At 44.4% G+C, this 25,061-nt stretch overlaps 1 protein-coding gene across 6 annotated transcripts in view; it reads left to right on the top strand.

Annotated features, from left to right (window-relative positions):
• Positions 1-16,734: 16,734 nt before the first annotated feature.
• UBR2 (ubiquitin protein ligase E3 component n-recognin 2) overlaps positions 16,735-25,061 on the top strand; it is a 62,636-nt gene continuing 54,309 nt past the window's right edge. For all 6 annotated transcript variants that reach the window (XR_012763081.1, XR_012763080.1, XR_012763079.1 and 3 more), the window contains exons 1-2: positions 16,735-16,912; positions 21,122-21,381. Coding sequence is in view for 3 of the 6 variants with exons in the window: in XM_075412918.1 (XP_075269033.1) it covers positions 16,835-16,912; positions 21,122-21,381 (338 nt within the window). In the remaining 3 variants the exon portion in view is untranslated. The remainder of the gene's footprint in view (positions 16,913-21,121; positions 21,382-25,061) is intronic.

Below are 25,061 nucleotides of genomic sequence, written 5' to 3'. Positions count from 1 at the left end.
GGCTGGGGGGGGTGTCCCGCCGCCGAAGGCGGGAGTGGCTCCTCGCCGCCGTGGAGCTGGGAAGGGAGGTGGCCTCCCCCGCCACCGTGTGGGTGTCCTGCGGGGCCGGGGGGGCTGCGGCCGGGCCTCCCCCAGCCCCGGGGCGCCGGAGGAGGGGGATGGTCGCTGGGGTGAAGGCGGTCTCTGGCCGGGGGTTTCTGCTGCCCTGCGCGGAGGAGGGCTGCCGGGGCTGCCTGCGGCTGCGGGCAGGCTGCTGCGCTTTGGGGTAGTGTGGAAGTTAATTGCCTAATACAGCGAGCCTTGTAGGAACTCGCTCCTGTGGTCGCTGATCTTTGCCGCTGGTAGTCTTAAATTATCGGGGTTTTCATTTTTTTTTTCTTTTTTGTAATTCTGCAGAAATGTTTCGGTGAAATACCTCATCCGTCCTGCCTCCCCTGAGCTTAGAATTTGCATGAGATTGCACCAAAGTGTTCCCTTGCAGAGAAGGATTTTACATCTTGGGGACTGAGATGTGATGCGCAGAGCTTACGCAGTGCTCTGCTTAAGCTCATGGACAAGGACAGACAAGTTACTGTAAGAAACCGTAGCTGGGAAGAGAGAAACTGAAACGGGGGTGGTTATAGGGCCTACTTCTGCCTCCAGAGAGGAGGAAGAAAGGAAAAAAAACCACACACAAAACTCTCAAGGCTTGTAACTGGAACAGAAAAGGGTCTTTGGTGTTAGCGTTTGTGATTCAGCCTTACGTTACAGTGGTTACCAGCTGCCTCATTTTCTTTTTATGGTCATCCTGGTTTCCTGGTTGCACGACACTTCCATTGGGCCACTGCTCTTAATAATTTAACCTTTTATGAAATTGTTTTGATTCCCAGTGTAGATTAGAGCAAGAATGAAAAAGTGCATCACCCATTGGCTATTAAACTCCTTTGTACTATACACAAAGGTTTCAGCTGTTTAAAACGTCAAGAGAGATTCTTTTTTTTTTTTCCCAGCCAGCAAGTCATTTTCTAATTTTATATTTACTTAAATGAAAAATACCATTCAGATATTGTAACTTCTCCGTGCTGAACTATGCAAAATCTATGCTGAGTTTTGGATTCAATGGTTGGCTTGTTTGCTTGCTGGAGTCCAAAGTCGTATAAACTATGTTGAAAATAGAATTAAAACCACAACTCAACATGTGCCTTGCCTCTGTTTGTTTTTTGTGTCTAGTCTGAAACCCAGAATAGCCAATATTACTTGTGATTTCCAAAATGACCTTTTTAAATAAGCAATGAAATTTAACACAGTCCTTCCAGGTTTGTCTCAGCGTCTCGACTTGTTCAACTAATCAATACAAACAAATCTGTATTGAATCAGCTAGGTGTTACATGATTTTCCTGAAACACGCAAGTTTGTGCTATAGCTCTCAAAACAGAAGCAAATGTATATTTAAATTTGAACAAAGAGTCATTATCGAACAGTTTTCTGTAAACTGGACCTGTGTTACTCTGCCACAACAAATTTAGCTACGCAAAACCCTTCTGAATGAAGTAAACTAGTTTATTAGCTCTGGACAACATGTCAAGAAAACTGGGGGAGCTGGCTATAGCTAGACTGCGTTCTTTGTGCTTGTCCTGCAGTTTATGAATTGGTCTCCACCAAAAGCACAAAGCCTTAATTTATGTTCTAAGTTTTCCTGATCCTTCTTCTAATCTTCAAGGATTTGAGTGTCGAGCTTCCTGGTTTTGAATAACAAATCATATTGCTATTTACAGTATTCAACTAGAGAATCATGCTGTGGGCTTGTCGTGATGTTTTTTAACATTTTGGCGGCTATGGCTGGCAAGCTGGTGAGTGCTGGGAGCCCTGAAGCTGGGGTGAGGTCCTGGCCGGCCATGCCACCCGCTTGCTGCGGTCAGAAGAGGGGGAGGCCTTGCTCGCTCTTCCCTGCCCAAGGCCTTGCCCCGCTGAGCTGGTTCAGTTCACCAATGCAGATGACTATTCCCTCTCTTTCTAGGTTAATTTCCTGGCATTTTGGGAGGTCAGACGGGTGTCGGGGCAGCACAAGGGGAGCTGTGGGGATGCGGACAGGAGCCGGGGGGGCCTGGGGAGCCGCTGCTTGCAGCAGGGTGGCTCAGCTGCGCCCTGAAACCTCCCACCACTTGCAAACAACTGAAAAGCAGCAAATGGCTTACGGTAACCGCCATTGCTCTGTTACATTTTTGTTAGAGATTAATGAATTTTAATTTTTTCTAAGTTGGGCTGGTTTAGAAATGAAAGCATTACAGAAGTTCAGAAGTGACAGAGGTCTCTGATCATCCTCCTGGTTCATTACTTTCCGACGCAGGGTTGCTGTGTCATTATCTTCCCAAACGCCTTAGTTTTTATTAGGAGGTTTTGCCTTGATTTTGTGGCTTTCCAAGAAAAACAATGCTGAATAAGACGTAGTAGGTCTGTGGTAGAAGGCAACGTACCTTTGTTCGACACCTGGAGTCGGTAAACTAAAACCCCTTAAGACTCCTTAATGAATCATATTTATGCAAGTATCTTACTGATTAAAGTCACAGCAGCCGAAATACAGAGGTCCATCCAGTTTCTCAGTTTTGGATGCCTGTTTCCAGACTGAATTCTGAATTGCGCATGTTACCTTAAAAAAATAATCATCGGGCCTTAATTATCCAAGTTGGTTGGACAAAACTAATGACAGGCTTAGTTTTGTTTTAATATGAAGCTTTTGAGTCATACAGCATACCGATACAGGATTTAGGAGTAGAAGCAAGTTCGGTCTCAGAATCTAACATCCTACATAATGTAGACTCTAGTATTTGTAATTGAGACTATAACCTGCTTAGTTAAAGTTTACTTTCCAGAAAAAAAGAAAAGTCAATATGGAGATTTCAAGAAATGGCAAATATGCACCCTGCTACCAGTTATTCTGGTGTAATTACTGATCAGCTCATGGTTAAATGTTTGAACTTGATTTTTCATTTCAATTTGGGAGCTTTCCAGCATGACATTGCTGGTTCTTTCCCTGCTAAATGAGTTTGGTATCATCTGAATCCCTTGGATTTAGTCAGTCATTTACCTTTGTCTCTTTACTGTTAGATGAATGAGAAACACTGAGGCCTTACAGGAGTGACACTAGCAGGGTAAGAACAGTGTAAAAAGCCAAATGCGTGTGTTCTGTGATCACGTTCCCTGTGCACCATAAGGGAGTGAATACCTGAACACAAGCAAAATAAACGACCGTTGGCAATGGGCTTGCTCAGAGATCAGCAAGTATATCCTTCCAGTTATCCCTGTGCTCAGGAAAATTTATATCCCTGTGTTGTTTGAAGGCAATGTTTGCAACCCCTCTCTCGCCTTGGTGCTCCTTGTCTCCATGTCCATTCACGTACCATGTTTCTCCCTCTTACCTCCTCTCCCCAGGAAGCTCAGGACACTGGGAGCCTCCAGGATAAAACAGCTTGCGCTCCTTGGCGTCGCTTCTTGCTGCATCCTTGCAAGTTAGGAAAAATGGCCAAGGTTGAAACGGAGATGGATAATTTTCAGTAGCAATACATCAGGACCCCAGTTACTGCGAACTGCTGTGTATTTCCCTTTGGCTGCTTCCGCCACCTGGGTGAGGAGCAGACCTGTGTCAGACAAGCAACGTCCCAGCCTTGCGTCTTGTCCAGCGAAGCGGCCGCTCTGATCCCATACACGAGGTGAAGTCACGGATTTCACCGGCAGCTGAATCTGATCTCAGACCGTGCCGCCGCCATTTGAAAACTAATACTGGAAGTAGACTTTTTTTTCACTCTTCACTTTCAGCCAGATTGGTTTGCTGGTTGCACAGCATAAGGAATGGTGCAGAAAATGTGCTGAGGAGAGGAGAGTATGAAAGTATGCTGCTGCCATTCGAGCTGCTAGTGAAAGCCCTGCCTGGTGGCTGTCTTTCCATGAAGGCGAAAACCAAAGTAAATTGCTATGGCTAAGGTCCTGCTGTCACCCCTGCAAGTTACTACCTCCAGCTGCGTGGTTTTGCCTCCTGTTTGCGCCCAGCGCTGACACTCACCGCTTCCCTGGTGAGCCAGATCACCTCCCAGCGCTGGCAGAAACCCTGTGTAATTTTTCCCCTGAATTGCTTCACCGAGTCAGCCGGGTGAGTAGCAGAAAAGGAGGCAGGGTTGTGTGCCCAAAAGCGGAATCTGCAGCCGCACCAGTTTAAATTGCCTTTAATTGTCATGAAGCCACAGCTGCTATCTCATTTCACAGATAGGATGCTCTTTAAGAAGGTTGGTCCAGGCAGTGGACCGCAAAAAAAAGGAAAAGTGAACCCCCATGGCTGTTTGCCCTGTGGTCAGCTCTGGAAGTCCACAAGCGCTAGTTTTCTCTCGACTTGAACCTTGCCAATTTTTTAATAAAGCTTAGAGCCGCCTGCCTACGAGCCGGTTGCTGAGCTGCCCCTCCGGTGCAGCCTGCGGGAGCTGCCGAGCCCGTGGGCTCCGGCCAGGCGCCGATGGAGCCGGGGTGCTGCTGGATGGGGGCACCTGGCAGCTCATGGCGGGACCCGACCTCGACCTTCCTGCATCTCCCTGCAGCTGGGCGCGCAGGAGAGACAACGCTGCTTTGCAGGGATGCTCTGAAACAAAGCCTGTGAAGTGCTCAGGAATGTTTTGGTGAAGACGTTAGACAGGCTAGTTAGAAACAGTGACAACTCAGAGAATTTTTTCAATGACACTGTTTTGCAACCGTGTGCGAGCCCTAGAGAGGAACGTGAACTAGAGGCATTGGGAGTTTTAAAGGGGACATTCTTGCTTTGTTTGGTTTGCATCAGTTCCCGTTCCTCTTGGAGGAGTCGCTTGTACTGTCGTGCTGTCAGGAATAATCTGTGGGCATGTACATGTGCGCGCAAGAGGTGCACTGACATGGACCATCTTGCAGGATCACTTCCTAGTGAGCAGCGCTCCAGTTTGTGTGGCTTTTTCGCATGCTGGAGAAGAGAAAATGTTTTCTTTTATAAAATACACTGACATATGTATAAATTTACAAATGTGTGTAATATATACATGTTATATAAATTATATTACATCCATTTGTAAATTATGAATGCATAAACATGTAAAACTCATGTATCTTTATAAAACTAACATAAGTGAAAACCTCATTTTTAAATTTTTTTAATAATTTCCAGATTTCAAGTTGATGGCGTGGTTTGAGCTATTCTAAACTTTAAAACCACTTGCTCTGTTACAGCTTTTTGTATAAGTGCATCTGAGAGGGTCTTGCAATCAGGGGCCAGTAACACTGTCCCCATTTTACAGATGGGTAAACTAGGGAACAGAGGTGGTCCAACATCATCCAGGAAAGTAGCTGCAGAGATAAAATATGAAATCAAGTCTCCTAAGTCTTTGCACTTTGTTATGTCTTAAATACAGGCCAGTATTTTTTAAGTAAGTGTTCTGCCCAGCTCGAAATGTTTGGAGCTTTGACTGACATGCAATAGGTTTTATCCTGCTGGCTTCATATGCACTCCTGGTGGCAACAGCTGAAAACTCTCTATGAAGAAACACATTCTAAATGTGCTGCTGTTGTATGACTGGAAAGAAACACACAGTCCTGTTTGCAGACAAAGATTCAATTCAATTACAGTGTTCAATGGAAACTGCCTTTACAGAGACACCGTCAACTTGAAATCCAGCGAAACATAATCACAGATTTAAGGTGATGTCTCCTATGACTTCTATTGAATGTCTCCACCAATCTTTGTGAATTGTTTTTTCTTGGCTTTAAGAATCTTTTATGTGGTAAAATTGACATATACAAAAAGAGGCCTTTAGGATGACTTGTTACACAGTTCTTGTTACAAGTTGTAAGGTGTTTGCTGAACAAGAGAAATGATACTTTTGAGTATGGGACAGAAAAATCAAGCTGATTGTATGCAAAAATTTTCTAAAGATGAAAGGTAAACAGTTACGGAAAAGATATGTGATGAGAGTAGAAGGAAGCTTGGCATCTTAACTTTAAGTTACCGTTAATCTAAATAATTCTCTGTAGCAGAAGGATAATATCTAAATACAGATATGATTAAGTCAGCGTGGCTCCTTACCACAATGTAAAACACGTCCAAGTCCACACTGACAATGGAGATGAAGATTAAAATTTTCCAGTGTATGTAGTGAATTTCAGTGCAATGGCAGAAGTGTTTTTCTTTCGGGATTTTGTCCATCGGAAGTGGATACGATATTGCCAGTAGCACACCGCATATTGTGTGGAAAGAGCTCAGGCGGCCATCTGTGATCAGAACTGTCCCAGTCATCCTGCCACCTTTCTTTCAGCAGCTTCTCAGTTTTCTATTTGATATTCCTCAGCACAGAAGCAAATTATTTCGCTGATTTTATGCAGAGTTCAATGTACTCTGTGTAGGGGTTGTTGAAGGCGTTTAAAAGAAAACAACCATCCACATCTTCTGCTCCAAACTTTCCCATTCAGAACAGCGACCTGAATTTTTATACAAGTCTTTCGTAGTCATATGTACTGGTCGCTTCTAGGTCTCACTGCATCTTGCGTACGTGTTTCTTACATATGTGACAGTGGGCAGATATGCATTTAAGCTGTAAGAATACAGCTGTCATGATTTAAAAAATACTATTAACAAACATGGCTAGATGCATGTTGTACATCAAATATACATACAGTATATTCTGTTTATACTTGTAAGTTCTGTTTATAATGATGTAAGGCACTTTACATCATCAAATTGAAATAAGCTGTACCATTTCACGTTTTTATAGTGGTGGAAATGTACTTACAGTAGACGACAAGAACATTTACATTTCTAAGTCAGTGTTTTTATTTGGTGGCCCCAAAACACTTGAGGAGGTGAGAGCTGCACTGAAAAACAGAAAGCGGAAAAGGCAATGGGGTTCCTGTATAGCTGCAGTGAGACAGGGAACTGCAAGAGACGCCTATAAAGCAGGTTAACAAAATTAATAGTAGAGGAAAACCAATTTGCTCTATAGCTGAGACAGTTTTGCCAGCAGCAGCTGAAGGGCAGCAGATGACATGTAAATCCAGGGATATGTAAATACATGAAGTCTTACAGCATGCTTTCTGATGGACAAATTTTGCTTCTAGAGATGAAGAAACTACCTCCATCCCATTCAAATGCCCTGTGAGTCTCCAAGCAAATACGCAAGTTCAGAAATTAAACAGAGGGTCCCCAAAGCCATCTCTGTGTAGTGCTCCAGATACAAGCTTAGGTCTGTTGGACTAAAGGTCTCAGACTTTTGGGTCTGTTCTTTTGAGAAGAGAGCTAATGGTGCAAATTGGGAATGAGATTGTTTTCAGAGGGGAAAAAAAAAAAGATTCTCTTCTGGGTCACTGAAGTGAGGAATTTTCCTACAGAAGTCTCCAAAGTTTTCTTCTGGCCATGTTTAGTACTGACTTGTTCTCCCATATCTGAGAGCTCCCTGGGAACCCACCGGTGATGACTAGATAACCTAGGGACCAGAAGGCTCATCTCTTCATCTGCAGTACCTACCACATGGCCAGCTTGCTAGAAAAGCTTGAAGAAATATGGGGAGTCACATCTAGGGAGGGAAAAGAGGTTTCTCAATTCGACATTTGGTTTAGTTGATGTGTTGGTCTGCAGAATCCATTTCACTTTATTCAGAAATTCTAACAATGACAAGGCATGCATTGTTGTTTCTCTGAGTATGTATTTTACAGCTTATATGTCCTCTTATCGCGCAAACATCTTCTCTAAACCCCCTTGGGAGGACAGGTACAGCTCCGTGGCTTTTTGTTTTGAGTCCCACGCCAGCTGACTAATCTAGTAGCTAGTGGTAGCTGAAGACTGAGATGCTGATAATTCCTCTGCACCCCAGAGAGGCAAAGGAGCTAATTATACATTGATTGTATGTCAGTTGAGGAAATCCCCAGATGAGGAGTTGTGGGTGTATTTCACTTTCTTTCCACTGCTTGGGTGATATGCTGGGAACAAAGGAGGACAAAAAAATAAATTCAGCCCTAATTATTCATACTGAACCTGTGGCCTTCTTAACATATGCTCAACCCAGGGCTGGGTGAGGCTTCTTCCAGACTTGTTTTAAGACTGCATCGTTAGAGGCCATTCTCGCTGAAGTGTCTGACGAAAGCCTCTTGAGGCCTTCTTGGACCGAAAACATTCTTGGAGGTCCTTCCCTAGCAGTGTTTTTCCCTTCCTATTAAACGGCTATCTGAAGATCTTGGACCTGTTCCATACTTAAGCTCCAAGCATCTTTGTTGTCTATCTGACCTTGCGATACAATAGGCTGGAAAGTTTTACTGTCTGGCTTTTTGTAAGGCTTGTTTCACAATCTGGGTAATGTAGATTTCTCTGCTTCCCATTTCCACTTCTGTAATGTTTATTATATTCAATTGTATGTCTGGTTTGGTGTTCATTTCTGCAGCTCCTGCCTACATTTCATGCAGTTCTTCATCTTATCTGCAATTGCTATCTGCTCTCTCAATCAGCTCATCTCTTTTTATTAGTAATAGATCCAGTCGGTTCGTATGCTTGCATACGCTCTAGGATGGTAATGTCTTGCCAGCAGACAGAGATTTTAAGGTTGTGATAACCTATATGCTTGTCTGAGGGATGTGAAAATAATGTTATGAATGTTGTTTATGAAAACTGGGTTTTGCACAGCTTCAGTCATTTTCACATACTGTGGTTGACTGTCCTCAAAGAAGTGACAAGTAGAACTGACAGCATTGCAAGCCCATAGTTTGCATCTGATCATAACTAATCAAACACGAAAATCCTCAGCATTATCCCTCGGTTACCTCTGTGTAGATACCACTGTGAGGACAGTTTTCTTTAAGTTATCCTGCACTTTTCTTGCTCCATTTTAACCTCTGATTATACCTTGTTTCCTCCTCCTAGTTTTTTCTTCTACTGACCTTGTACTATGCATAAACATTCTTTGTAAGGAAATCAGTGAGATATTTGTAGTTAATTTTTTATGTCTTAGATTTTGTGCCCAGTACATAATGATGCAGTTACATCTCAACTTGCGTGCTGTAACCCTGGCTTTCCACTTCTCTCTACTGCCAACAAAGCAAGTTTATTTTCTAATAACTTGAAGGACCTCCTTTTATCCTTAACTCTCTACAGATGCTTCCCTCCTTCTTCCTTGTTAATTCGAGTCTTTCTGCTTCCAAGGATCCTCTGCCTACGATTGTGCCTGTCTCCTTCTGTGCCATTTTCTGCTCCAAGATGGAAGGCAACAGGTAGCCACTGCTGTCCCCCACCCCCGCATTCCTGAGCATCACAGTAGAAAGACGCCAGCTTGCCTAAAAGGGGCTCTCGGCTGTGCTTGTAACCAGTTTTCGAGCGAGTGTTTTGAAAACTAGTTAGGCAGTTTTCCCAGTGTAGACAGGCTCATAGAAGGACCGTTAATTACTCAGCGCAGGCTTAACTGTGGGCAGAAAAAGGGGGCTTTTGTGTGATTGTCAAACCCTCACCATTATTTGTACATGTTGGTTTTGTATTTAATAGGATTACATGACTTCTTTGCTCTATATGCCAAAATGGATGGTTCCTTTCAGTAATAAAACAAAGCCAATAACCTGAAAGGAACCACAGCTCAAAAGCACAAACTTGACCTCTGATTGACCTTGACATTTACAGACTAGAAAGAACTTTTCTTTGAACAGACAGAAGAAGTCAGGGAGCCAGCAAGAACCGGGAGAAAATGGTTTTGTTGCTTTCTGATTACATTGTTTAAACCAACATACTACATGGTTTACAATACTTCATTACAATGTATTAGGGCCTGGAGGTGATTTAATGTCTGTTTATAACTGAGACTAATCTTGAAATAAACAAATGAATGTTTGGAAAATGGATGAAGCTGTTCTGCTGGAGACAGCGTTAAATGCATCTCTGAAGGGTAAATCATGGCTGTACAGCACTTAAATGCTTTTTATTTCTACCTTCAGTTGTATTTCAGTGGTTTTATCTAACAAAATTAATCACGGTACAGTAAAAAAATTTCTAATTGGTTAGGATTGTCTAGCACCCATACATTCTACAACAAATTCACAATTTAAAAACTGTTTAGCCCTTTAAAACTGGGGAAAAAGATAAACTAGAAAATGCTGTAGCATTACACTAGGCACCATGGTGATCTAAATTAAATCTGTTACAATCTGTTCTAAATTAAAATTGCTCCGTTGTGCAAATGAAGGGGAAAGGAAGAAGAGTTAGTTCACTTGTTCATATTCCCAGATGAATCTTTCATCCACCGTGCCTTTGCTTAATGGCTGTACGTTCCCATTTCCTTTGTGCATCCCCTGCATAACTGCACATAAATCTGGTTTCAGCTTGAGCTCTTCCTCCAGTGGTTCAGTACCAGGTCTCATCTCCATTAGCCGAGAACCAGCAATGTCGTTGAGCATCCCCATCGTGGTGTCCAGCTGTTCATGACACCCAGAAGCTCCTCTGCGGTGCAGTAGGCAGAGACTTTGCTGGGGGAGGTTGCTCCAGTTTCTTCTGCCAAAGGATGACTGCAGCTGCGCTCGTCCTGCCGTCCACCTCTGCGGGCAAGTCCTCAGCCACTCCTGCTTCTCTCCCTCTCCTGCCTCTCCTACAACCCAAGGCCCTATTCATAGCCCCGAGGCATTTCACAGCACGTTTCTCATCTTCTAAACCTTGACTCATTCCAAAAATGCCTTGAATTTTCCTAAGTGCCAGTCAGTAAGCAGTTAAAGCCTGATTTGAGAGAAAAAAATTCTGAAGTCGGATAGCTCCTCCAGTCCCACCGCCCACACCCTTCCGGTTGCAGACTGGAGTGAGTGGGAGCTGGCGAGGGCTTGGAGTGGAAGCAGCAGCAGAGGACTTCTGCGCTGCCGCGCCTGTGCAGCGTATTGCCACCTACTGCTGCGAACATGGAAAAGCAAGGTTGTTCCTTCTGCTGAAGACCGAGACTCCTGCGAGGCAGCCACCAAAGTGGTCGTGACTCTGATGGTCCTCCTCTGCTGTAGCGGCACTGCTTACTGTACCTACTTCATCATATCCTACACCCATTATAACAGGTTTAGGTCTCTGAACTTTGACAGTGTGCTTTCTTGCGCTGCAGTTGATGCTAAATACCATGACTGCTCTTTCGTGGTGCAGGGGTTTTAAAAGTCTGGTCCTACAGCAACATAGCATACACAATTACACTTCATACAAGTGGCTACCTATCTGTATACCCTCCTTCCTCTCACTTTGTTTGCCACACAAACACGAGTGACAGAAGTCTCAAGGATAATGAAGTTTGTTCAAACTTCAGAAACAGTCAACCACACGAAAGAAAGGCCTGCTAAGGGGAAGGTTGCAACATAAGCCTGTATGCTCATTGGCATCAGTGAGTAAGTGGGGGAGAAGGGCGTTAGCTACAGCAAAAATTTCAAGTGGCGCTTGCACCTTCCTAGGTGTCAAAGCTGACCACCCATGAGCCACGACGTAGGCTTTCTTGGTATCAGCTCACAGAACTCTTTCTATTACTGCTATGTCTAAATATACACTAGGAGTGCTCTGAATTTACAGTGAAAACAAACGAGATCAGGCACTTTTCTGTGTGTGTATTTTTTTTCCTTTGCTCCCTCATTAATTCCCCCCCCCCCAGTGCAACTCATTACTGACTATTATCTCAGCTCCCGTTAAATCTCTTTTAGAGGCTGGCATTTTGAGTTACCAGTTTGAGCTCTAGACTGTTGACACGCTACACTGCAGAAAGCAGCGAAATTATCATGGACTGAGTTTGCACTGTATTTTTTCTAAGACATTGCGTGATGAGAATAAATCATGTTGTCACCCTGACGTGATCCATTAACAAAGATGCACATCCTCTTGCCCTGCCCTCTTACTGCATGTTAAGTGAGAACCCTTCCTCTGTCTTTTTTCTTCATTTCCACTGTGGAAGAAGCTTTCTAATTCTGCACATCGGTTTGCTTAGCAATATTGCTCTTGCCTAATGCAATAAAAATCAGTTATGTAACTGCCTTTGCTAGACTTGCAGAAAGCATTCACCAGACGGGAAGATGGCCACAGTATCTTTGTGCTTTCCATTATGTCTGCTATGTTCACGGTTATTATGCAATATGCTCTGCTTTTAGTATCTCTTTTTAATAATTTTTCTTGACATTGTGTTTAGAATATTACACACCTATAATCTAAGATCATGCAAAAACAAAGCTCGGAAAAGAAATAAGCTTATTCTGATTTATTTCTAAAAGGGCTGATATTATAGCACTAGTGCCTCCAAGGAACAAAGAATCACCTACAGTTTGTCAGATAGTATTTTTAATACTCTAATTCTGAACCAAATTCCTAAAATAACCTGTGTTTGCAGATTACCGTGTGCTCTTTTGTTCTGAATAATGTCTTGCTTAGTGAACTACATCTTATCAATCCACCAAGTACTGGGTGTCATTGTTCACCTCATTCACAATTCATCTTTTAATTAACATTATCACAGGCAAAATGCTATTTTGGTCAGCATAATTTGTCATTGGAATTGGCAGTACAGAAATAAAAGAATTACCATCTGAATTTATCTGAAGACGATGCAGGAGATCGTGACTACAAACCTACCTCATCCAGCACTGAAGAGGAAGGGAGGGAAACCATGTAAATGATAATGGCTTTAAAAATTATATTTGCAATGTAAAAATCACTGCTTTGGTCATTCAGCATCTGCTAAGCAAACCGTTTTATCAAAATTACTGTAATTGAAAATATAAACCTGAATCCTACACTTAGGCACATGCTTTATTTGGTGGAAAGGGTGGCTGGTTTAGGAAGGATTAAAGAGATAGAAATGTCTTTGCAAGGTGATGATCTTAGATATAGGTATGTAATATCACCTTCATGCAGCAAAATGTGATCATTTGCTTTAATAGTTAAAGTTTGAAATTAAGTTACAACTGCAGCATTGTTTTAGAGGGCAGACAAGGAAATAAATGCCTTTGAAATGTTTTTTAACAGTACCAGGCAATGAACCTTTCACAGGGAATAGAAACATTTCTGAATCCTTCTCACAAGACTTAACTTTCATAATGATTGCCAGAAAACTCCATTGATGTGAGGAAAATTAAATCGCATTTTATTTTTCTGAGTCTATAAAGAAGACATCTATCCCTGCAGTCTAGATATGCAATATTTTTCTATTTATATTCAAATTAATACAATGATATTAAATTGACTGCATTTAAGGTACAGTGAACACACCAGCAAACCAGCCACTTAAAAATTCCCTCCAACATCCCTTTACCTTCTGATTTCATCCATTCACAGAATCACAGAATCACAGAATAGTAGGGGTTGGAAGGGACCTCTGTGGGTCATCTAGTCCAACCCCCCCGCCGAAGCAGGGTCACCTACAGCAGGCTGCACAGGACCTTGTCCAGGCGGGTCTTGAATATCTCCAGAGAAGGAGACTCCACAACCTCCCTGGGCAGCCTGTTCCAGTGCTCCGTCACCCTCAGAGGGAAGAAGTTCCTCCTCATGTTCAGACGGAACTTCCTGTGCTTCAGTTTGTGCCCATTACCCCTTGTCCTGTCACTGGGCACCACTGAAAAGAGCTTGGCCCCATTCTCCTGACACCCACCCTTCAGATATTTGTAGGCATTTATAAGGTCCCCTCGCAGCCTTCTCTTCTTCAGGCTGAACAAGCCCAGTTCCCTCAACCTCTCCTTGTAGTGGAGATGCTCCAGTCCCCTCACCATCCTCGTAGCCCTCCGCTGGACTCTCTCCAGTAGCTCTTCATCCTTCTTGAACTGGGGAGCCAGAACAATTCCTAGTCACAAATGCAACAGGCCTCTGAAGATGATCACATTTAAGCATCACTCAGCCAAGATGACAATGATTTCTGTCAGCAGATTACCTCTTTGGAGCATGCTCTACTGGAGGTCCTTTCTCTTTCAGAATAGCTGGGCTTCATCTTGGCTGCCGCTGGTGACTTCTGCTGGACTTGCATTGAGAGGCAGCCTTCCAGTGGGGAAGATCCTGTTTCATGAGTAGCTTCTAAAACAGTTTGTAGAAAGGAACCATCAGTCTCCACTGTCATAATTAATATTTTCTCAGTTGTGCCTACTTACATTGTGTTTTTAATGGCTGGAGCATTTATTAAAAATACAGGAACCTAATTGAGCCAATAGACCCCCAGTCAAAGTGCTGTGTAGTTTTTGGTTTCTTTTTTTTGCTTTTTTTTTTTTTGCTTTTAAATGGCAGAGGCAAGCAGTGTTTAAACAGACAGGTCAAGAGGTGAAAGAGATAGAGATGATATCTGCATCTTTCATAACCGTAGTCTGTAGTGTTCTGTTATATAAGGCTATCTTGTGTGTTGACAGCAATGTGAGACCCAGAAACATATCAGCAAAAGCAAGGAAATGCTATGAAGGTTTACCATTAACCCTGTTAAAACATTAAATTCTCTAGGTTTCTTTTCTTCAATTTCTATCTGATAATAGTCCTGGGAAGACTTAGGCTTTTTGGCAGAAGATAAAGGCAGGCTCCTCAACCTTAGTTATTGTTCCTGAATTTGAATAATATCTTTGCTTATGAAGTTAATGGCACAGGCTAAAAGTTACAGAATATTCTACACAAAGTTATAAAAAAATGATACCCAGAAAGTTGTTATGCCCATATTGAAATCATGGCTTTGCAGTCTAATTTCTGTTTGGGTCACCCACCTTTCTAGGTAAACTAAGATGCCTTTCACATTACTAAACCCCAGGATTTTTCTAACATTTCCTTCATGCAGCTCAGAAGGAGAGACAATTAAATCATACAGCTTTTTTTCACCCTCTGTCTTCTTCCAAAGAAGTGTCATGTTCTGTACTCCTTAGGCATCAACAGCGCATGAATGAGAAACAGCATGGGCTTTACTGATCTTCTAAGGAATATATAATTATTTTCTGTGTTCTAAGAACAGTTATTCAAAAAGTGGCAAAGATATAAAAATAAATACAGTACAAAGATGTACCCTGCATATAGTAAGGGTACAATCAGACAAAGGGAAATTCGCCTTATTCTTAGAATATCAGGATGTGAAATTAATGTTCTAAAGGCCACCCTTTTACGACTCCCTCATAGCATTGGCTAAATCCATCTTCTTCAGTTCTTGCAGTCAGTCTTTCCAGACGTGTATGTTCCCTCTACCTCAAAATTCCCCAGAACTCCCAAACCCAGTATGTAAGTGAAGGCAATTATTTATTCATTCAGAAACAAGCGCTTACAGAGTACGATGGATATGCGAGCAGGCGCTGCTGCCCCCTGATGCAGGGAACGTTAAATCTCTTCGAGAGGAGCCGGGCAATGGCACTCAGCCCACCTTCTTTCTTGGATTAATATATATGGCCGTAGATGTATTTGTTACTGCTTGGACTGACGGAAGATAATGTCTCTCCTTGGGTAACTCAATATTTAAATGATTAGTCCAAGAGAGAAGGAGGAGAAGGATGAAGAAGGAAATGAGACAAAAAAGGGGAAAAAACCCACGTATGCATACGCACTATGAGAATACTTAAAAATTGTGAAGGATTATAAGCTGCGAGCTGTAACTTGCTTCTAATGCACAGTTTTGTTGTAAGTTAGTACTGTTTAGCAAAGGTAACATTTATGGCCACCTTCAGCTAGTATTTCAGGCAGTTATAACTCGGCTTGTCTTTCCTGCCTGTTTATTCTCCTCCCTTGCATTTTCTAAATTTGGGAGTGCAAATTGTCCAGCGCAGAGACTTCCTCAGCAGGATTTACCGGTGTAGGTTCCGGCAGGGTGGGTCCTTCCCTCTGTGTAGGCTGACAGGAGGGTGTGAGGTGGAGATAACATTCAGTTTGTGCACGACGCTCAGCTGCGCGCAGACGTTCGCAGCGAGCGAGCGGAGGCAGGCGCTGCATGACGCCCTCGGCGTGGCTCGCGCGGCCGCACGCGGAGTCAGACACGTCTGCTCGGTTCTTCGTCCCGGCTGTAATTAACAGCGGTGCGGTGCCAGGGCACGGGCAGGCCCGTGGGTACGACAGCAGTGCAGCGGGTTTTCAGAAAGCCCTCGTAAGGAGCAGGGAGAGCCTGTATTAACTACAGTGAAACGGAGTTATGGGACAGGATTATTTGCTGGGTTTGTCGGCGGTGACTTTTTTTAAGTCTTCTTTTTTCAGTCTCCTTTTTTAAGTCTTCTTTTAAGTCTTAAGTTTTAACCTGGAGCTCGACCTGAACGGACAAGGCTGAGCTGCGACGCTACAGCTCCAGTGGTGCTCGGCCGTGGCGGGAGCACTGGGAGGAGGGCAGCCGAACAACAGGTTTTACAGCTTCTGCAACTTGGGAACATTTGTCTTAAAGCCGTAGTTCTTAAATTCACGTAATTCACCGATTTTTTTCTTGTTTTCACCCACGCAGGGTGCCAGGGGGGCCTCCCGGGAAGCCCTACCTCGCCCACAGGCTGTGCTGACAGGCCGAGGACGAGCGGCGGGGGCCACCCGGCTTTGCCTAAGGGACAGAAGATGCCCCCCGACCCGGGCATCGCTTGGCGTTGCAGGGGACGAGAATGGGCAAACGACGGCGTGAAGGCGGCCGTGGCGCGGCGGTGCCGGGCCGGGCCCTCGCAGGGTCCCGCACCACGGCCCCCGGGCGAGGACACCAGGGGGCGGGGGGAGGACGACAGGGAAAGACTACAACTCCCAGAATGCCCCGCGGTCGCAGGGGCGCCGCGGGCGGTGACGCGCCTGGCGGAGGCGGGGCGGAAGTGGGTTCCCCGGGCAGAGCGGCCGGCCGGGCCCGGTTCCGGGTGTCCCTACCCCGGCGGTGGTGCGGCGTGCGGGGCAGGGCGCGGAGGCGGGGGTGATAAGATGGCGGCGGACTTGGAGGCGGAGGTGCAGGCCATTGACAAGAGCCTGCTGGAGTGCTCCGCCGAGGAGATCGCCGTGGTGAGGCCACGGGCCCGGGGCGGAAGGGCGAGAAGCGGGCGGGGCGGGGAAGGAGCTTGGAGGCCTTGAGGGCCGGGGGGGGAGGCCGGGGCCGGAGGGCAGGTTGAGAGGGCAGCCCTGGCTGGCAGCGGCGTCCCTTTCGGGCCTGCGTGGCCCGGTGCTGTCGCCAGCGTCGCGGCCGCGAGAGCCGGGATCGATGGCGGCGAGCAGCCAGCTCTTCCTGTTGTTCTGGCCGGCCCGGCGAGCCGCCGCGACGCCCTCGCCCCCCGCCGCTCCCGGGGCCCGGCGCGGGGAGGGGGGGGGGCCGCTGGTCGGTACCTCGCCCCTTCGCCTGTGCCGCTTCCTCGCCTTCCCCAGGCGGCTGGGAAGCTCGGGTCTCCTGCCCGGTGGGCTGCCCTTGCGCATCGCACTGCCGGCAGCCGTGCCGCGCCGTGGGGCGCTCCCCCTCCCCCGCGGGTGTCTGGCCCCAGGGGCGCTGTGCAGTGCTGGGGGTTTCGGGTCGGGATTCTCCCTTCCTACCCAGTGTTTAAGATGCCCTTCTGGAAAAAGCTTGTGCTGGTTAAGCTTAGGACTGTTACGCTGCGACGCTTGTAGGTGAAATACTAGTAAAATCAGTGTAATATTTGAAATAATCTGCTTCTGCTTATGTGTTTGGTTTTTTTCCCCTGCTTTTATGAAGAGTGGTTGAAAGGGAGGAGAAATGAATCCTTGAGGGTAAAGTATTTAGGGAAACTTGTTTCTGGTGTAGGTGCCAGATTTTATAGCCGCTTCTACATTTGGGGAACTGGATATATATGTTAAAATATTGGGACTGCTCACATGCGTGTCTGTAGGATAAGACCCTGAAGATCTGTCTGTGTGTATTTCAATAAGAATTACGTTGGCTGCTTTCCAAAAGAAAATAAGAGACAGTGTTACAATTCAGATTATCCTCAGATTATGGCGGTATATCTACAGTGCAGACAAAGGTGGGTGAATGTGCATAATTAGCACGTGTCCTAGCTAGTTTAGCTCCAGGATTAGTCTTCCATCCCTTCAATAGAAAACCCAATAATTCAATCAAACACTTCATATGATAGCCCATACAGAGCCCAAACTACCTAGTTTGTGTGAGTAACAAATGCCTTTTTGGGGTCACACCAGTTAAACCAGAGGCAATGGTGTGCCAAGTGGAACACATTTAGGAATTTGCTATAGGTACAAGTGCCAGTTTAAACTCAATTCTTTTAAATTTTTATTCTCTGTGATCACCAGCACAGGCTACAATTTGAGATCTATCACTCTCAGATCTGCAATGCTAAATGCTGCTGGCACTGCTTGATTGTATAAGTACTTGGGTTTTAGCATTGTTTTTCTCCCTCCTTTGTTGATAGCAATACTTTGCTGATAGCACAATATTAACAAAGCAGATTCCAGCCCAAAGCAATGTAGTTGCAGCACTTTACACTTCGATTTCTCATTGCAAGAACTTAATGATAAACACCCAAAGAACAACAATCAAAAGAGTAAATTAATTATGTGTCACAGAACATGAGCCTACATCACAAATACTTACATGTGTAGCTAAGAAAAACATAAATTGTGCCTTTTACCTTTTGAAACAGTAAACTGAGTTAATATTACATGTTTTGTTCACCTAGTATCTCTTATTTGGATGTGGATTTAATAGAAACCCTGATAAACCATTAGGTATTTACTTAAATAAAATGTTGTTTGATCAATGGTTTTGTTTTTTGTGGGCTTTTTAAATTTCTTTGTTTGTTGTGGTTTTGTTTTTTTTTTTCCCCCAAGGGCAGTCAAAAATTGCTGCAGGAGAGTAAATATGAGGGGCAGGAAGTGAAGAAAACTTATATTTTTAATAAATACTCTTTTTAATAAAAACTTCTTTGGGGAGAGTAGAACATTAGGTTTTTGTACATGCAACGTCAGGATAGAAGATAAACAAATACTAACTGAAAACTTGCCTATATACGAAATATTTTGGTTAAAGAACAAATTCCAAAGTTTTGAGTAGCTTGACTGGAGGTAAGTGACTCCCAGGTAGCGATTTAGAAAGGCAGCGCAACATATGGATGCGTGTGTATATATTTCTAGTTACAGTTTTACGTGTGCAACAGTATTTTGAGTTGCCTTCCTAGTAGCTCTTGGAGTGACATCTGTTTCCTTGTCCTAGTAGGCTGTACTTCCTTCTGATATTCTTTTAGCCAGGATCTGATTTTCAAAACAGCATGCACAGTTACACATATAGAACTGGCTCCACGAAGAGATTCAGGTGTGATGACGTTCAGTGTTGCCACACCTAACTTTCCGGCAACTGCTCTCAGAGTTCTGGGATGGGAAAGCCATTTACTTGAGGAACAAGAATTTTTTCTGGCTAGGTATTTGTCTGAGCTTGTAGCGTAGCTAATAGGCATTGTGTATGTTCTAGATAAAAATTAATAATGTACTGCTGAATTAAAAGGCTGAAATTAAAGGTATTTTGCTGAGAAAAATGCAAGCGTGATAACTAATATATGCCCTAGAAACTAATCTAAAAATGATGTTATTGAATGGGAATCAGGGAAGAGACTGAGTCAGTTTCACTGTGGTTGGGTCAGTTTCTGGTGGTAGTAGATACTTGGCACAAATGATGAAAGGAGAGGAAAAGATTAATGAGGTAGGAAAAAGACCAAGTCAAATTCTAGTAAGACTTCACTTTTCTCATTTTTGTGCAGTATTCTCTGAATTCTGGTGGGAATGGTGAGATTATCTGTAAACTTCTAGATTATTGGTTATGGCTTTTTGGCAACCTTTTCCCATGGACTTCCTTGGAAAAAATCTGGGCTTTGACCATCAAAGCTAGATTAATATAGAAAGATTTAGTAGATTGATTGCAAACCTAAGGAAACAGAAGTGAGGAAATCATATTATTCTGTGAAGAGCTGTACTGACAAATAAGGCTTTTTCTTTATATGAAGGTCTACTTAGAAAACATAGTCTCATAAATGAAAATATTACAATATATTATATATAAAAAAAGCAAAAATACAGCACATACTGAAATGGCACAAGTGGTCTGCTGACTCCATATGTCTGTATCCTGAAGAGCTTACTATAACTGTGTTGTCTCAAACGTAAGTTCTTAAGAATAAGTCATAAATAATTCAGAGTAACTCAAGCTGTAACATTTTCTTACCAAACCCATTTATTTTGGTATAATTAATTCTTGATTTTCATGTACAGTTTTAGGCTGACTCTGAATTCTTTTTCTGAAATTGCTAGGGGGTATCTGGTTGTCATATTTACAATGACAAATGGCATGCTAAGGCTCTTTATGTAATACAGGATTTAATCAGTGCACACTTGCAGTATGTGCTTGCTCCCATTTGTTTATTATAAAAACCTTGCAGCCTTAATTTACTGTTCAAACCTTTATAAAATTGTAATCCACGAGGCAGAAATAAAACAAATGTTGTCCTAGAGGATTTTTTTACTCTATATGCATACAAGGGGGAAAAAAATGTAAAAAGAGCTGTGAAGTTTTCCAGTGGCTTGTTGCAGGTACAGTAGTTTGATGGCTTTTAAAAACTCTGACAACGTTGTTTTTTATAATTGATTGGCCAAGAGAATTAGTGGCTCTAGCATCATGCTTGAAATAGCAATTGAGATAACTTATTTTGGTGGTAGAGGAAACCAAAACCCCCTCATTTTCATAGGTAATTTGTTGAAATTAAATGAGAGAGGAGCTGTTACCTAATGTTGTGTTTGCCGTTCTCCTTATACTTTTTGTCTTTGCCTGTTTCTTGCCACCTCCAGGCTTCCGCTGCTCCTCTGTGCCCCAGCTGGCAGCATCAGTCTGCACTCCAAACAAATGCAACCAGCCTAGTTTGGACCTTATCCTAAAAGTCACTGCTAATGTTGGGATGTTTTACTGGCCATGCATCCCGGAGAAAAATTTTTAAGAATGTGGTCTCTTAAACGTTGTGATTTTGAAAAGATTTTTTTTATGTCAAGAGGATAAAATGTGCAAGCAGGGAAATTATTCCTTTCCTAACATCCTTCTCCGGTGATCATGTGGATTTAACACTTAGAAGGAAGCGTGGCTTTCGAGTTCTGCAATGCCATTTTAGATTTTTGATTTAGAAATAAAAAAAGTCATCTTGATGGATAGAACTAAGTTTGGTATTTTTATTAATGAATGATTTGTATTCTCTTTCTTTTAATTTAAAGAAATGGCTGCAAGCAAATGACCTTCAGAAAGAAGTATACCAGCATCTGGCCTATTATGTACCAAAAATTTACTGCAGGGGTCCTAACCCGGCCCCACAAAGAGAAGACATGCTGGCACAACACGTTTTGCTGGGACCAATGGAATGGTATCTTTGTGCTGAAGATCCTGCATTTGGTTTTCCAAAGCTTGAGCAAGCGAACAAACCTTCCCATCTCTGTGGCCGTGTTTTTAAAGTGGGAGAGCCTACATATTCTTGCAGGTAGTTCAACTTAGCGTTGTGAAGTATTTGTAATTTGTCAAGTTATTGAACATTTTTTGATAAGAATATACTGTCCTAATGAAAAGCTAATACCCCAAATGTATTTTTACAGTAACCTTGCAGTGTTTCATGATAGGTGGGACCGGGGTAAATAGACACACTACAGGCTTGTAAATGGAAAAATATTAATTAGTATAACGTAGAGTGTTTTCTGTACAAAAGAAATGCAAGATTAAGAAAGTGGTTAGGGTGAACTGTCAGTGTGATTTAAGGGGATTAATCAGAAATAAGTGGGCAGGTGTATGTGTGTGTAATTCAGGTGCTGAATTACAGCTGTTAGTGTTGATCCTGTGTTTTAGACCTCTTTCCGTGACCTGTAAAACCAATCTATTGGATACTAAAACAGGCATATCAGGTCCTTATTTCTTTCCTACCTCTATCTCTAGATCACTCTAAAAATGCCATTTTACTTGAAAGAGGACAGGAAGTTACTAACCAGTTACAAATATTTAAAAAAATCTTCAGTTTTAAGCCAGTGTATTAGTAACTGTATATCCATTATCTCATCCCAGGAGTCCAGGTTAGAGACATCACTAGGAACCTTCCTAGCCTGGCATGGCTCTCGGACTACTACCCATTACTGCTCTTCCACATGAGTGGTGATGAAGTTGCAGTTTGTAGCCCAGGGGAGATTACAAGAGACTTCAGGGTCTTGGGATGGTTAGTGAGGGAATCTGGGGCACAGGTTATTTTTTCCTCCCTCCTTCCAGTTGTGGGCAGTGACATTGGAAGCAACAGGCAGACCCAATCTATGAATACATGGCTCCATTGCTGGTGTCACCATCACAACTTTGATTTTTTTGACAACGGGGTGGCCTACACAGTACCAGGCTTGCTGGTGTCAAATGGGAGCCACCTTTCTCAAAGGGGAAAGAGGGTCTTTGCTTAGGAGCTTGAGGGGCTCATTGACAGTGCTTTAAACTAGGTGTGAAGGGGGAGGGGGAGCATATCAGGCTTGCTGATGACAGCCTGTGGGATGATACACAAGGGTTGGAGGGATGGTGTGCTAGTATGGGCTCTCAGCCTGTTGCCCAGAATCACGCTGGGTCACTGCAGCACAGTCAAAGTCTTGTGGAGATGAGCTGGGGGTTCCTGAGGTAGTAGGAGCCAACAAGGAGACTTCTGTGACACACCCCGAGGAAAACAAGGGGTGTTCCGCTAAGAAGGTGGCATGACTGACAGCCCATATGAAATGCCTCTACACGAATGCATGCAGCGTGGGAAAGAAACAGGAGGTGCTGGAAGCTACCATGCTGCTAGATAGCTGTGACCTGATTGCCATTACTGGAACTTGGTGGGACGAGTCCCATGGCTGGAGTGCAGCTATTAATGGCTACAGGCTGTTCAGAAGGGGCAGGTGGGGAAAGAGGAGTGGAGGTGCTGCCCTGTACATCAACAAATGGATAGAGTGTGAAGAGCTGTGCCTGAAGGATAGCTATGGGTGGGTCGAAAGCTTATGGTTAAGAATCAGCGACAGAGACAACAAAGGGAACTTTGTGGGTGGTGTTTACTACAGGCCACCCAATCAAGGGGAGCCTACTGATGAAGCCGCCTTCCTCCAGCTCCAGGAGGCTTCACGCTCACAGGCTCTCATCCTGCTGGGGGACTTCAGCCACACCGACATCTGCTGGGAAAGTAACACAGTGAGCAGCAGGCAATCCAGGAGGCTTCTGGAATGCACTGAGGATAACTCTTTAAGCCTGGTAATACAGCCCTACCAGAGGAGGTGCAGTGCTGGACTTGATGGTCACCAATGCAAGTGAGCTCATCAATGATGTCAAGATTGGAGGCAGCCTGGGCTGCAGTGATTATGCATTGGTGGAGTTCACAGTCCTGAGGGAGATGGGAAAGGTGAGGGATATAGTCAGGACCCTGAATTTTAGGAAAGGAAAATTCCAGCTCTTCAAGGAGTTAGTCAGTAGGAACCTGTGGGAAATGGTCCTCAGGGACAGGGGAGCAGAACAGAGCTGGCAGATGTTTAAGGATGCTTTCCACAGAGTGCAAGAGCTGTCAGTCCCCAGATGTAAGAAATCAGGCAAGGAAGGGAAGAGGATCTGTTGGTCAAACTGAAGAGGAAGAGGGAACTGCACAGGCAGTGGCAGCAGGGACAGGTATCCTGGGAAGAATGTAGGGACACTGCCTGGTTGTGTAGGGATGGGGTCAGGAGGGCCAAGGCGTGGCTGGAGCTGAATTTGGCAAGGGATGCAAAGAATAACAAGAAAGGCTTCTACAGGTGTGTCATACAGAAAAGGAAGGTTAAAGAAAGTGTACACGCCCCTGATGAACAAGAATGGTGACCTAGTATCAACAGATGAGGACCAGGGGGTTAAAGTCCCTCCCACTGTAAGAGAAGGCCGGTTTCATGATGCCCTGAGGAACCTGAGTAAACACAAGTCTATGGGACCTGATGAGATGCATCCCAGAGTCCTGAGGGAACTGGCTGATACAATTGCCAAGCCACTCACCATGATATTTCAAAGGTCATGGCAGTCAGATGAAGTCTCTGGTGACTGGAAGAAGGGAAACATTGTGCCCATTTTTAAAAAGGGTAAAAGGAGGACCCTGGGAACTACCGACCTGTCGGCCTCACCCCTCTGCTTGGGAAGATCACGGAACAGATCCTCCTAGAAGCTCTACTAAGGCACATGGAGGACAGGGAGGTGATTCAAGACAGCCAGCATGGCTTCCCCAAGGGCAAGTCCTGCCTGACCAAATTTATGGCTTTCTATGATGGAGTGACTGCATCAGTGGACAAAGGAAGAGCAACAGATATCATCTATCTGGACTTCTGTAAGGCCTTTGACAAGGTCCCCCACAACATCCTTCTCTAAACTGGGGTGATACAGATTTGATGGGTGGCCTGTTCGGTGGATGAGGAATTGATTGGGTGGTCGTAGCCAGAGGATAATGGTCAACGGCTCAATGTCCAATTGGACACTGGTGACAAGTGGTGTCCTTCAGGGGTCTGTACTGGGACCGGTGCTGTTTAATATTTTCATCAATGATATAGCGGGATTGAGTGCACCCTCAGCAAGTATGCGGGTGGTGCCAAGCTGTGTGGTGCAGTTGACACACCGGAAGGACAGGATGCCATCCAGAGAGACCTGGACAAGCTGAAGAGGCGGGCCTGTGTGAACCTCATGAGGTTCAACAAGGCCAAGTGCAAGGTCCTGCATCTGGGTCAGGGCAACCCCCAATATCAGTACGGGCTGGGAAATGAAGGGACTGAGAGCAGCTCTGCCGAGAAGGACTTGAGGGTACTGGTGGATGAAAAGCTGGACATGAACTGACAATGTGCGCTCACAGCCCAGAAGGCCAACCGTATCTGGCGCTGTATCAAAAGCAGTGTGGCCAGCAGGTCAAAAGAGGTGATTCTGCCCCTCTGCTCTGGCAAGACTTCACCTGGATTCCTGTATCTGTCTCTGGAGCCCTCAGAACATGAAAGATATGGACCTGTTGGACCAGATCCAGAGGAGGCCACAAAAATGATCCAAGGGCTGGAGCACCTCTCCTCTGAGGAAAGGCTGAGAGAGTTGGGGCTGTTCAGCCTGGAGAAGAGAAGGCTCCCGGGAGACCTTATTGCAGCTTTTCAGTACCTGGAGGCGGCCTATAGGAAAGAT

Source organism: Opisthocomus hoazin, chromosome 2 (assembly GCF_030867145.1).
Source record: "Opisthocomus hoazin isolate bOpiHoa1 chromosome 2, bOpiHoa1.hap1, whole genome shotgun sequence".
Lineage (NCBI taxonomy): Eukaryota > Metazoa > Chordata > Aves > Opisthocomiformes > Opisthocomidae > Opisthocomus > Opisthocomus hoazin.
This window is presented reverse-complemented; position numbering and strand designations above follow the sequence as displayed.